Genomic DNA, 12562 nt, shown 5'->3' with positions numbered 1-12562 from the left:
TTTAATGCAGACAAACAGTGCTTCAACTAAAATGCATGAAGAGTCTGTTTTTACAATACCCTTACCAGAATATGTAATTTAGGCAATTAACTAAAATCTTTTGACTTTCAATAAGCTTTTTATAATTTACATCAGAAAGCAAGTATACTTCCCCCCTTTTTTATTTCTTCAGTTGCATGCGCAAAATTATCCCAAACAACATTTCTTGGACAATTAAGTCAATATTTGAGCAACGTTGAATTTATTGAAAAAAATATTAGAATCCTTTAAGTAAAAATTTCCCTCAAGCTGTAAGTAACAATAAATCAATAATACAACATAAAAGTTTGCACTAAGTAAAGTGGAAAGCAAAATAGATGTTTTAAATTTTTAATTTTTCTATTTCAGTTAAAATAAAGGTCACATCGACATCTTAACCCTAATATTTCAGAAAATGTTTAGTCTTTTTAGGTGAAAGTCTTGTGATTGTTTAAATTGATAATGTACTGTGATATAAATGGTGTGTATATACACCATAAAAACTTCAACTTTAAGCTATTGTAAGTTGATATTGAAGTAGAAAATATCTAAGGCTGAAAAGTATAAAAATACTCAGTTTTTAATCCTCAAATTTTTAAAAAAATCTGCATAATACACAATGTGTTCTAAATTGTAATGTGCATCTGATTTTAGACTTATAAAAAGTATCAATGAAATCAGTTGCACACAACCCTAAAGAGTGTGTGTGTGTGTGTGTGCGCGTATTATAAATATAGATATATAAATAAAAACATTTCTCATGTGACTTGACGGTAGAATAAGGTTTAGTATTTCTAAACAACTTTAAAATAATGTATTACCAAACACTAGTCATCCAGAAGTTCTAATGAAAAGTTATGTCTACTCAAAGTGGAAATTAAGCACTACAAACAAACAAATCTCCTTGAAGTTGTGTACTTTTTCAGCCATTTAGTTTGAAGTATTCTACTTCATAAAGGTAAACCAATCATATGGGCAAGATTTTCATCCTAAGATAGTTCAACATTAAGACAGACAGTAAAATGTTAAATTCTAAAATCCTTAAAAAAAAAAAAAAAGCCTCAGCATATTTTTTCTTTAAACAGAAGAATACGTACCTTGTCAACAATCTTTTGAAAGTGAACTTCCACAGTACAACTCTGGATGTTCTTGTGTTCGTCAGAATTATGGATCAGTACAGAAAGTTTTTTGGATCTGATTTTTTGTGCCCGATACCCAAATACAAAAAGCATTGAATCAATGACATTGGATTTTCCACTGCCATTTGGTCCAATAATACAAGAAAAACGCTGCATAAGAGAAAGAAACAATATTCAAATTTACAATAGAAACTAACCAATTTGTTTCATCTACTTCATTTGTGGACAGCTGAAAATACTGTTATTTCTAATGCAGGAAATTGCAGACTATTGGGAAGCTTAGTTTTTACTGTCGGGGGGGTGGGGTGGGAAGAGGAGAATAAAAGAGTATAACCTATTCAAAATACACCTCTGGTTAGCACAGATGTCTACCTTTTATTCTGTAAAGTCAGAAAGCTATATTATACCCAGTAAGCATGGTTTATAAAGAAAAAAGTTCATAATTCAACACATAATTTTCTTGTATTTGTGACTTAACCCCTAAACGTTGTTAAGTAAATGAAATAAAGTAAAGACGATAAATGCTTAAGTTGTAGTTTACTTCTATTTCAAGCATGGTACAGTATCAAAAACTTACACTTTGACTACAAGTAATCTATTGTCCTTTAAATAAAATTAAAGTAATTCTCACTCTTCCACTATAAATATATAAAATAAGAAGTTATTTGCTGATAAGTTGTGCTCACAGTACTGTAAGGAGTACTAGAGACACAACAAAAATTTACTTCAGTTTAGAAGTTACCTAAAATAGAAAAATACCTTATGAAAAGGTCCCAGAATTTGTTCCCCTGCGTAGGATTTGAAGTTCTGGTTTACAATATGAGTTATCATGAGGCGAGGAGCTCCAGCTTCATTGGTCATTGCTGGAGGTGGGGGAGGAGAGATGCTACTCAAAATCTCTTCTAAACTTCGATTATCAAGTACCCCATCCGAGGCTGCTAAAAACATCCAAAATTAAAAAAAAAACAACTATATAATGTCTCAATGACTTGAGAGACATTCTAAAAGCTTAGTTCAAGCAGAAAAAGTACAAAAAGGTGCTTCTATACAAACTAGGAATCTATACTTTCACTTTAAATTATTAAAACTGAACGTAACTGCAGTTAAAGCACCTTTCTTCCAAGGAGCTAATCTTTTAGAAAGTAGACACTTAAGATGTCCCATCCGTTCACTAGTGGGGTTACTGTTTCATTACATAATGCTTATTCTAACACTTTGCAAGGCAGTGTGAAATTACAATAGTTACATTTAAAAAGCCTACAAATCTGTACAAATGGGCAAAGACTTTCTAATTAATAACTGGACAGCCACATTTCAGGCATGCTCACACACACTGTAAGGAGGAGGAGATTTGGGATGGCTGAACAATGCCCTGAAAAACTGTAATGACAGCACAACTTACTCCTGAAAGGCAGGAAGTTTGTTACGAAAACAAACTGGCCCCTTGGATTTCAATTATAGTTTTAAGTAAAACAGCTTTTCAACTGTTAAAAGCAACTTTTTCTTTAAGTAGATAACTCTGACATCACTTTCCACATATTAACCATTTATCAAACATCTTACTTGAATAACATCACATACATGGCTACCTAAAAACAGTTTTCTACAGATGTTTCCAGCAGAAAATCAACTCTAACACAAGTTTAATACATAACGAGTAATTGCCTAAAAGTCATTTATTTTAAGAATTTCAAGTCACTGCCACTTATTCCATCCCAAGAAATCCCATACTGCGGGATGCATCTGTAGCTAAAATAATCCTGCTACCACAATCGGAAGTACTAGACAACATAGCAAGAATATGAAATCTATGCTTAGTTGGAAGAAACATTGCCTACCAACAGCATTTTTACCTAAACTAAAACACCGATGCAAATGCTTTAACTCTTTCAAAACCATATTTGCAGGTTTAAAATCAGATTTAAATTCAATTTGTCAAAACAAAAAATTACAGTATCCCTTCCTAGATAGAAGCTGAATCTGAACTGGGGTTGCCTTAAGTTCAGCAAAATACTATCGTGAAGACATACCACTAAATTTACATGCTTGGTACATCGGGATCATAACAAACACTTACCTTGCTGAGATGCTTCACTGATGCATTTGTCAGCTTCTTTTTCCACTTCCATATCACTGGTGGATTTCTCCAAGGGCTCTTTGCCTTTTTGACGGGCTGCAGTGGAGGTTTTGGTCCTCTTGCTTGGCATGATTTCTGTTGGCTGTTTCCCTCCAATTCTAAGCAATCAAACTACCCAAGGGATTGTCTCCTTCACTAACACAAACAAGAAAAACCCCATGACCCAAGTGCTGGGCGTATCACCCATTAAGGGCTATAACTGTGCATGTGTATCCAAAATGACTAATAATAAGTGAAATCCATATGAATTTCGAAGATAGGATCAGGATTTCAACCAAACTAAAACTCAGCCTTTAGTCACCATATTTTAAAGTCCCTTAAATCGGTAGCTTTATCCCCCTGACTTTTACATATCAGTAGAGGACATCCATCTATTGAAACCCATCATACATTCTGATGTGGCAGCATTACAACGTATCATCCATATTCAGATAAAGAATAATTATGATGTTGCTGGCAAGTGTCATTTCAGTAATAAACTGAAGCAGATATGTACTTGAAGAAACACTTTTATATATACACACACCTAAGATTTTCTAATAAGTATTTTCAGTAGTCCAATTTAATAATACTCAAATACTTTCCACTCTATAGAAAGTCTCTAGTCCAAAGGACATTAAACTGAACGGTTTCCCAAAAATTTAGCTAAATGCTCACTATTGTCAATGCTCAACACTTAAAGACAGCACATCAAACAAAAAGCAAATTAAGTATCAGCAGTAGATTTGATGTTAATGCTTGATCAAGGGGGGGAAAAACAGTACAAAAGTCCACACTTGGCACATAAAGGCAATTGCCAAAAAAGCAAGAATAGAAAGCAGCTCAGGAGAAAGATGAAAAGCAAGAAGCCTGAACTAGTAAAATATTCTCAAAAAGTCTAAATTACTCTATCACAGCAAGTGGTGAATTTAGTTTGGAGAAAAACAGACACGAAAGTATACTTCTCACAAGATAAAAAAAAACTGACGTGGTTGGAAAGTCATCTTACAATCGGTACCAAACTTTTGACATTTTCAGACCTACCTACAGACCCAACCCACAAGAGTCTTTCATTTGGGACAATGGGGGTTGGGATGGGGGTGGAAGATAGAGGGAGAATTCGTTTTAAGGCAATTTGAGTCTATGCCCGTTCCCCTGTGGCTGTTTAAAAAAAAAAAAAAGACTAAGTCCTATAGGATTTTTTTATAACGTTAATTCAAATTGAGTAGGGTAGTTAATCATACAAAAATACTGAAAACAGATTTAAGAGTCATTTACAATATAACTATTTATCATCAGCTTTTAAATCCGAGTTCCCTCGCATCTCAATCTGAATCACCTTGCCAAGCATGAATCATTTACCCCAGTTACTCCCTGATCATCTAATAAGTATTTATGTCCAAACCCACCGCACAGAAAAAGTAAAATCAAAGGTGTTTCTTAAAAGCAACACTTACGGACCTGCTGCCAAGTGTGAGTCTCATTGCGATAGGGGAAAAAAATTAAAAACCAAGAAGATTCCCCCATTTGGAAAAGACTCAACGTGAGGGCAATAACTGATATCAGCGACGAGTGACTGTGTTGCGCATTTCCCTCAGAATTATTTTGGAAGCAAGGAGTCATCCTAAAGTCCCCCACAGCCCCTTGGTCTGAGTCTGTAGGGGTTTCCCTAGGGTATAACTGTCAGAAGTAGTTGAAAATACAATCACAAAGACGACCCTAGTCTACAGACCGATTAAAATCAGGCCTCTGAAATTCTCAAGAGACTGTATCACAAACTTGTTACTGTGCCTCTCCTCCAGTGATTGGTATCTGATGAATGGGTCCCCACAGGTCCAGAAGGATACAACGGGGAATTTGCTCTCTCCCATAGGTTGCAATGGACCCCCACCCATGATTCGGTAGATATAATACTGCTGGTGTTGGTGGGTCGCCGCCCCGAGGAACAGAATCACACCACTCTTCTCCATGCGTGAGGAGTGCCGCTCCGTCCTCGGGAAGGGCCAGTTACATTGGTGGTGGTACGGAACGGCAGTCGGACAGTCGCCCCACCCCACGGGACTGCAGATTAAAGAAGTGGGAAAAGAAGCCGCCGCCGCCTTTCGCTCCCCCGAAGGGGTGGGGGGGAAGGGAAAAGAAAGGGAGGGGGGGAAAAAGTCCACCGCCCCTTGCTCCCCACCCGCCAGGGTAGCTTACGTAGGGAAATCTACAGCTACCCCCCAGGCAGGCTCCATGGGGAGGTCCCCCAGCTCCAGTTACAGGGAAGAGAGCCCCCCAGCTCCACCTGTCCCCAGATAAATTACTAGGCACTTTGCTGGAAGCGCTGCTTGCCGAGCCGCCCCAGGCATCGCAGTCCTGTCAGCAGGCAGAGCTGGTACCTCGTACGCGGAGCAGGCGGCGAGCTGCCCCAGCAAGACTTCGGGTGACGCTGGCTGTGGTGAGTCCGGCCGGCTCCTGCCTGCTGCAGCTTGGCGGCTTCTACACTCGAAAATGGCGCCCAAACTACAAACTCGAACCGAAATTCGTTAGAAACGCGCGGAGCATGATGGGTAAAGAGAGGGACGGCTGTCGGCCTCCTACAGGTTTGAAAGGAGAGGAAAAAAAAAACCTCCGGCGCCATATTGTTTTCCGTTACTGCGCGGAACGGGGTAAAAATAAAATAAAAACCTTTACATTGGTTTGGTAATTTTTAATTTAAAGCTAATGAAAAGAACGTTACTTAAAGGCGCCTAAGTGGGGAAAAAATCCTACTAATTTAAATGATAGTGTGGGTCAATGGGAGGAGCTTGGTTGCCTGGTAACAGCCTGAGGGGCTATGGCGGACGAAACTAAAAAAGGAATAAATATATTTTTAAAAATTTTAAAATATAACATTATAATAAATATATTTTAAAAAATAAATTAATTAACAAGCCGGTCCGATGACGTCAGTGATTTGTCACCTGGCTTGGGAGGGTCCGTTAGGTGGACGGGGGAGTGAGGCACTCTCGCGCGGGGATAAGCGTGGGAAATCTCGCGGGAAGTAGCTATAGAGACAGAGCAGCTTCCTCGCAGTGTTTGCTAACAGAGAGGAGAGGACTGAGAGGTTAGTAAGTGGTCTCGCTCGTTGCTTCCCCCGACCCCGTGTCAGGAATTCTAGAGCGCCCTTAACTGGGGAGGAGGAAGCTTGTGTTAAATCTGTGAGGGTCTGGGAGCAACTGACAGCCCAAGTGCCAGCGACAGGCTTCTCCACGCCCATTCACTCTCCCAGCTCGAGACTTGTACCCGTAGACCGAGCAGCTGCTTTGGACAGGTAAATTTCTAAAAGGGAAGCTGGAGGGGCTTCCCCCTGTTACCAGAGATGCTGGAACCATTTATATAGTGGTGGGTGCTGAGAGCCATTGTACCAAACTGTAAACCTTTTATATAATGGAAGCCACTTCACACCTAATTCCAGCACCTATGCCTGTTACCTGCCCTGGGGAAGTGAGAGGATGAGGGGGAAGCCCTTTACTCCTGTATGTCTGGAGTTATATGGAGATATACCTATCTCATAGAGCTGGAAGGGACCTTGAAAGGTCATGGAGTCTAGTTCCCTGGCTTCACAGCAGTACCAAGTACTGTCCCTGACAGATTTTTGCCCCAGATCCCTAAATGGCCCCCTCAAGGATTGAACTCGCAACCCTGGGTTTAGCAGGCCAACGCTCAAACCACTGAGCGATCCCTCTGGAGTGATGGCCCACTATAATTTCCTTGGGGAAAGTGGAAGGGGGGAGCCTGATCAAGAAAGAGCTGAGGGAACACTCACTCCATCCTAGTTTGTGTTAAGTGATCCCCCGCTACAACCTGCCTTGAGGGAGGGGAAAGGCAGGGTTGTTTTGTTGGCCCTCTAACCTGCGTGGTGAGAGCATGATGAAAAGTGTTTACTGCTGTAACCTTTTCCTAGGATAGGTCCAAACAGTAATTTACCAGAAGGAAAATTGTGGCATGTGGCTGGAGGGAGGGGCATGAATGGAAGATGCTATGAATGGTGGGGGAGCAAAGGACTGTGAGTGGGTGAGCAGAATTGGGTGGTGGGATTTAGAGAAGCATAGGGGTTAAGTGAAGATTTTGGGGAATGTCACAAGGCTCTGGGGGGCGGTGGTAGAGGGACTAGGAGTTGTGCAGCAGGTGAGGGTGCAGTGGGGAGAGCCCAGTTCTGTGCTGCAGCATTGGTGCATCTATCCTCACAGCAGTGCTTCTTCAGTATATCAGGGAGCTAAGACAGCAGGATTATGCAGAGTGACTGGTCTCTCACCCTAGAGATCCTTCATTCACATCCCTGTTTCTTTGCCATAAACCCTCTAATGTTCCCATTCAGCCACTCATTTTCCTGCCCATTCTCCTGTCTGTGTCACAGTCATTCTTGCTCATGCTTAATTCCCCAGAGCACTCTGCAGCTGCTTCATAGGCAGTCAAGTGATAGGAGGGGAGATAGGGTACTTAGGAAGATGAGTGGGGTTGGAGGAGCAGAGAATTCTGGGGACTCAATGTAAGATAAATGGAATGTGTTGAAGAGTGGGACTAAAGAGATATGTGAAGGGGGTGCATGTGAGTTATAGGTACAGGACTCTGATTGGGGCATGATAGAGGAGTGAAGCTGTGCAGGGGGCAGGGCTGTTGGGAGGAAGCATGTGAAACATAGATCTTTAGTAGGACGTAGGGTGGATAAAATATCGGTATTGGTAGCTATCTTTGTGACTAACTCTTAGTATTAATACATCTTTCTACAAACCAAAACATTGCTAGTTTAGAGTTCAGATGGGGTACCTTTACCAATAAATGGGAACTCTCCTACCAATAAAAAGAACGAGGAGTACTTGTGGCACCTTAGAGACTAACAAATGCCTAAATAAATTTGTTAGTCTCTAAGGTGCCACAAGTACTCCTCGTTCTTTTTGCTGATACAGACTAACACGGCTACCACTCTGAAACCTGTGTCCTACCAAGGTTGTCCCTGCACATTGTGGTACCCATTACATAATTCTGAACATAGCTGTCTTGAGCAGGTGCATAGCATGAAAGAAAGTATACTTGGCCGGGTGGATAAAAATCAATGATTTAAAAAAAAATCAGATTTTTTAATTTAATTGGATTTTTTTGATAAAATGCTTTTTGAGGAAAAAACTTATCTAAAGATAGATACATCATAACTCAAAGAGATCTCCTCATGGAATAGGGATTATAAATTCTAATGGAATGCTTAAGAAGAGTTTTGTAAATGAGTTCAAGTAGTTCATGGATTAGGGACCCAATTTTATGGGGTTCCAGGGGCTTCTGTATAGATTATTTAGGTTAATCTTTCTATCTACCCAATGGGACTCAGTGCTCAGTCTAGAAGATGCCATCAGAGATGCTTAGTTTTGCAGTTCTCAAACTGCGGATTTGTGTCTCCAGAGATAACATACTTGTTAACAGCAAAAATGTTTTAAAATAAATAAATCATATATAGAGGTGAGAAATAACAGACCTCAACCCTATTGTTCCTCTGCAAATTTGTGTAAACAGAGTCAATTCCTTACCCCTCTCTAAAAGTGCAAAGTTTCAAAAAGTTCAATGAATAGAAGATCACTGGGGGCAGAATAGATCTGGACAAGGAGAAGTCTGGAGATAAATGTGGGAAGGGAGAACAATTTTAACAAAAACGAACCTGATTTTAAAAAAAACTTGAATGTTTAACTAAATATGAAAATTCAGATGCTTGTTTTGTTAAAATATTGTGTTTGCTGTTGAAGAAAAAAAATCCAGAATACATAATGTTGAATAAAACAATTTAAATGTCTGTCTGGTGGTGATCTCCTCCTAATACAGCATGTCAAGAAAATTATCCAAATATTAATGATTAACTTTTCGAATTGGAGTTAGTTCACCACCCAATGACTTCAAAAATATCTGCTTCAATTACCTTTGGTAAATGAAATAACCAAACAATCATTCATTGTCTGATATAGCTGTAAAACTAATCTGAAAAGTTTTCAAAATAAATCACTTTAAAAATGTATAGTGTGTACCTTCTAAAAACTAAACCTCCATCTATCTCTGAAGCCTGGTCTGCATTACGGGGTTAGGTCAAATTTAGCCAGATTAGGTCGATTTAAAAATGAATGCATCCACACAACCAACCCCGTTCTGTCGACCTAAGGGTATGTCTACACTACGGGATTATTCCGATTTTACAGAAACTGATTTTTGGAAACGGATTATATGAAGTTGAGGGCACGCAGCCATTAATTCGGCGGCGTGCGTCCATGTACCAAGGCTAGCGTCAACTTCCGGAGCGTTGCATTGTGGGTAACTATCCCGTAGTTCCCGCAGTCTCCCCCGCCCATTGGAATTCTGGGTTGAGATCCCAATGCCTGATGGGGCCAAAAATTTGTCGCGGGTGGTTATGGGGAAATGTCGTCAGTCAATCCTCCCTCTGTGAAATCAATGGCAGAAAATCATTTAGTGCCCTTTTCCCTGGATTGCCCGGGCAGATGCATAGCATGGCAACCATGGAGGCCATTCAGCCTTTTTTCACTGTCACTGTATGTCTACTGGATGTTGCTAACAGACACGGTACTCGGTGAGGTCGGCCGGGGCGCATGGACAAAAATGGGAATGACTCCCCAGGTCATTCTCTTCTTTAAGTTTTGTCTAATGGAGAGTCGGTCCTGCCTAGAATATGAGGCAAGCCTACTAAAGAACCAGAGAGGCAAACGGCCGCTCCAGGTCAGATCCCCAGACATCCCGCAGAAATGATGAGCTGCATGCCATTCTAGGGGGTGCCCCTGCAACAACCCCACCAGTTGCTTCCCTCCTCCCCCACCCCTCCTGGGCTACCGTGGCAGTTATCCCCCCATTTGTGTGATGAAGTAATAGAGAATGCATGAATAAGAAACAACACTGACTTTATTGCCTCTGCAAGCAGAGATCAAAGGTGGGGGGAGGGGAGGGGAGGGCGGTTGGCTTACAGCAAAGTAGGGTGAACCACCATTCTGCACTTACTCAGCCTATAGCTGAAAATGGGAATCTGTGACAAGCACTAGGATAGAAGCACAGGCAGGACTGAATCTCCATTTCTGTGTGGGCCTTTGGTTGACACTGGTAAAATACAAAATGTCCCAGGATATGTATGTTGGGGGACAGTTCTAAACGGCAGCTTAATTTTTTTATTTGCAGCAAAATGTAGAGGTCTAAGTATCTGATTGTGAGCCCTGGTAGCAAGGTGTAGACCCGACCGCGCGGCGCTTCTGACTGGTGAGATCAGCCTGAGGCAGAAGCCTCCAGCTGCCATGATATTCCAGGCAGGACTGAATCTCCATTAGACAAAACTTAAAGAAGAGAATGACCTGAAGTCATTCCCATTTTTGCCCAGGAGCCCCCGGCCAACCTCACTGAAGCCAGCCAGGAGCACTCATGGGATGATTGTACCGTCTGCTGTCCGCAAGGGAAGGGAAGGGAAGGGGATGCTGCTGTGTAGTGTTGCAGCACCGCGTCTGCCAGCAGCATCCAGTAGACATACGGTGACATTGAAAAAAGGCGAGAAATGATTTTTTTCCCTTTGCTTCGCTGACAGCATATACCCTGAACCACCCACGACAATGTTTTTGACCCTTCAAGCTTTGGGAGCTCAGCCAAGAATTCAAATGGTTTTCGGAGAGTGTGAGAACAGTGAGATAGCTACAGTTGTCAGTCGCCCCTCCCTCCGTGAGCGTCCATTTGATTCTTTGGCTTTCTGGTATGCTTGTCTCAGCTCCTTAAGTTTCACGCAGCACTCTGTTGAGTCCCTGTTGTGGCCTCTGTCCATCATGGCCTTGGAGATTTTTTTCAAATGTTTTCGCATTTCGTCTATTGGAACGAAGTTCTGATAGAACGGATTCATCTCCCCATATAGAGATGAGATTCAGTATCTCCCGTATGATCCATGCTGGAGCTGTTTTTTGATTCTGGGACTGCATGGTCACCTGTGCTGATCGGCGCTCCACGCTGGGCAAACAGGAAATGAAATTCAAAAGTTTGCGGGGCTTTTCCTGTCTACCTGGCCAGTGCATCCGAGTTCAGATTGCTGTCCAGAGCGGTCACAATGGTGCACTGTGGGATAGCTCCCGGAGGCCAATACCGTTGAATTGCGGCCACGCTAACCCTAATTCAAAATGGCAATACCGATTTCAGTGCTACTCCCCTCGTCGGGAAGGAGTTCAGATATCGATATTAAGAGCCCTTTATATTGAAATAAAGGGCTTCATTGTGTGGATGGGTGCAAGGTTAATTCGGTTGAACGCTGCTAAATTCGAGATAAACTCGTAGTGTAGACCAGACCTAAGGGGCTCTTAAAATCGACTTTTGTACTCCTCCCCGGCGAGGGGAGTAGCACTAAAATTGACTTTGCTGAGTCGAATTTGGAGTAGTGCGGACGCAAATGGATGGTATTGGCCTCTGGGAGCTATCCCAGAGTGCTCCATTGTGAACGCTCTGGACAGCACTTTGAACTCCGATGCACTAGCCAGGTACACAGGAAAAGCCCCAGGAACTTTTTAATTTAATTTCCTGTTTGGTCAGCGTGGCGAACTCAGCTGCTGTGGAGCGTAGAATGTTTCTGCGCTCCCCCTATCATCTCCGTCCCTGAAGTTACTGCAGATTAGAAGGTGAAAAAAACACACTCACAATGACATGTTTTCTGAGCTCATGCAGTCCTCCTGCACTGATAGGGCACAGCTTAATGCATGGAGGCATTCAGTGGCAGGGGCCAGGAAAGAATTAAGCGAGTGCAAAGAGCGGAGGCAGGATGTGATACTGAGGCTAATAGGGGAGCAAACAGACATGATGAAGCGTCTGTTGGGGGAACAAACGGACATGATGAAGTGTCTGTTGAAGCGTCAGGAAAGCCAACGAGCACAGACCCCTGCTGCACCCAGTGTATAACCGCCTACCCTCCTCCCCATGTCCCAGACGCCCAAGAACGCGGGGAGGCTCTAGGCACCCAGCCACTCCACTGCAGAGGATGGCCCAAGCAACAGAAGGCTGTCATTCAAACAGTTTGATTTTTAGTGTGGCTACAATAAGCAGTGTGTCCTTGTCCTTCCTCCCCCACCCCACCTGGGCTACCTTGTCCGTTATCTCATTTTAAAAAAAAATTAATAAAGAATGCATGATTTCAAAACAATAGTTACTTTATTTCGAAGAGGGGAGGGTAGTTGGCTTACAGGGAATTAAAATCAACAAAGGGGGCGGGTTTGCATCAAGGAGAAACATGTACAAACATATACAAAAGCTTGGCCATTGTCTGCCA

General features: G+C 42.0%; 2 protein-coding genes across 9 annotated transcripts in view; one reads left to right on the top strand and one right to left on the bottom strand.

The window, feature by feature from the left end:
- The window catches only part of SMC4 (structural maintenance of chromosomes 4), a 113173-nt gene extending 107333 nt beyond the window's left edge, over window positions 1-5840 (bottom strand). Inside the window, exons 1-4 of one of the 4 annotated variants that reach the window (XM_045029609.1) lie at window positions 5577-5840; window positions 3235-3429; window positions 1917-2095; window positions 1116-1307 (exon numbers count right to left, since the gene is read on the bottom strand). In XM_045029609.1, coding sequence (XP_044885544.1) covers window positions 1116-1307; window positions 1917-2095; window positions 3235-3364 — 501 coding nt within the window. In that variant the 5' untranslated portion in view covers window positions 3365-3429; window positions 5577-5840. The remainder of the gene's footprint in view (window positions 1-1115; window positions 1308-1916; window positions 2096-3234; window positions 3430-5576) is intronic. The other 3 variants (XM_045029607.1, XM_045029610.1, XM_045029608.1) reach the window with 3 other exon arrangements.
- IFT80 (intraflagellar transport 80) overlaps window positions 5296-12562 on the top strand; it is a 159578-nt gene continuing 152311 nt past the window's right edge. The window contains exon 1 of one of the 5 annotated variants that reach the window (XM_045029617.1): window positions 5296-5710. The gene's annotated coding sequence lies outside the window, so the exon portion shown is untranslated. Of the gene's footprint in view, window positions 5711-5884; window positions 5922-6260; window positions 6566-12562 lie in introns of those variants that run through there. The other 4 variants (XM_045029612.1, XM_045029613.1, XM_045029615.1 and 1 more) reach the window with 4 other exon arrangements.

This window comes from Mauremys mutica, chromosome 9 (genome assembly GCF_020497125.1).
Source record: "Mauremys mutica isolate MM-2020 ecotype Southern chromosome 9, ASM2049712v1, whole genome shotgun sequence".
Lineage (NCBI taxonomy): Eukaryota > Metazoa > Chordata > Testudines > Geoemydidae > Mauremys > Mauremys mutica.
This window is presented reverse-complemented; position numbering and strand designations above follow the sequence as displayed.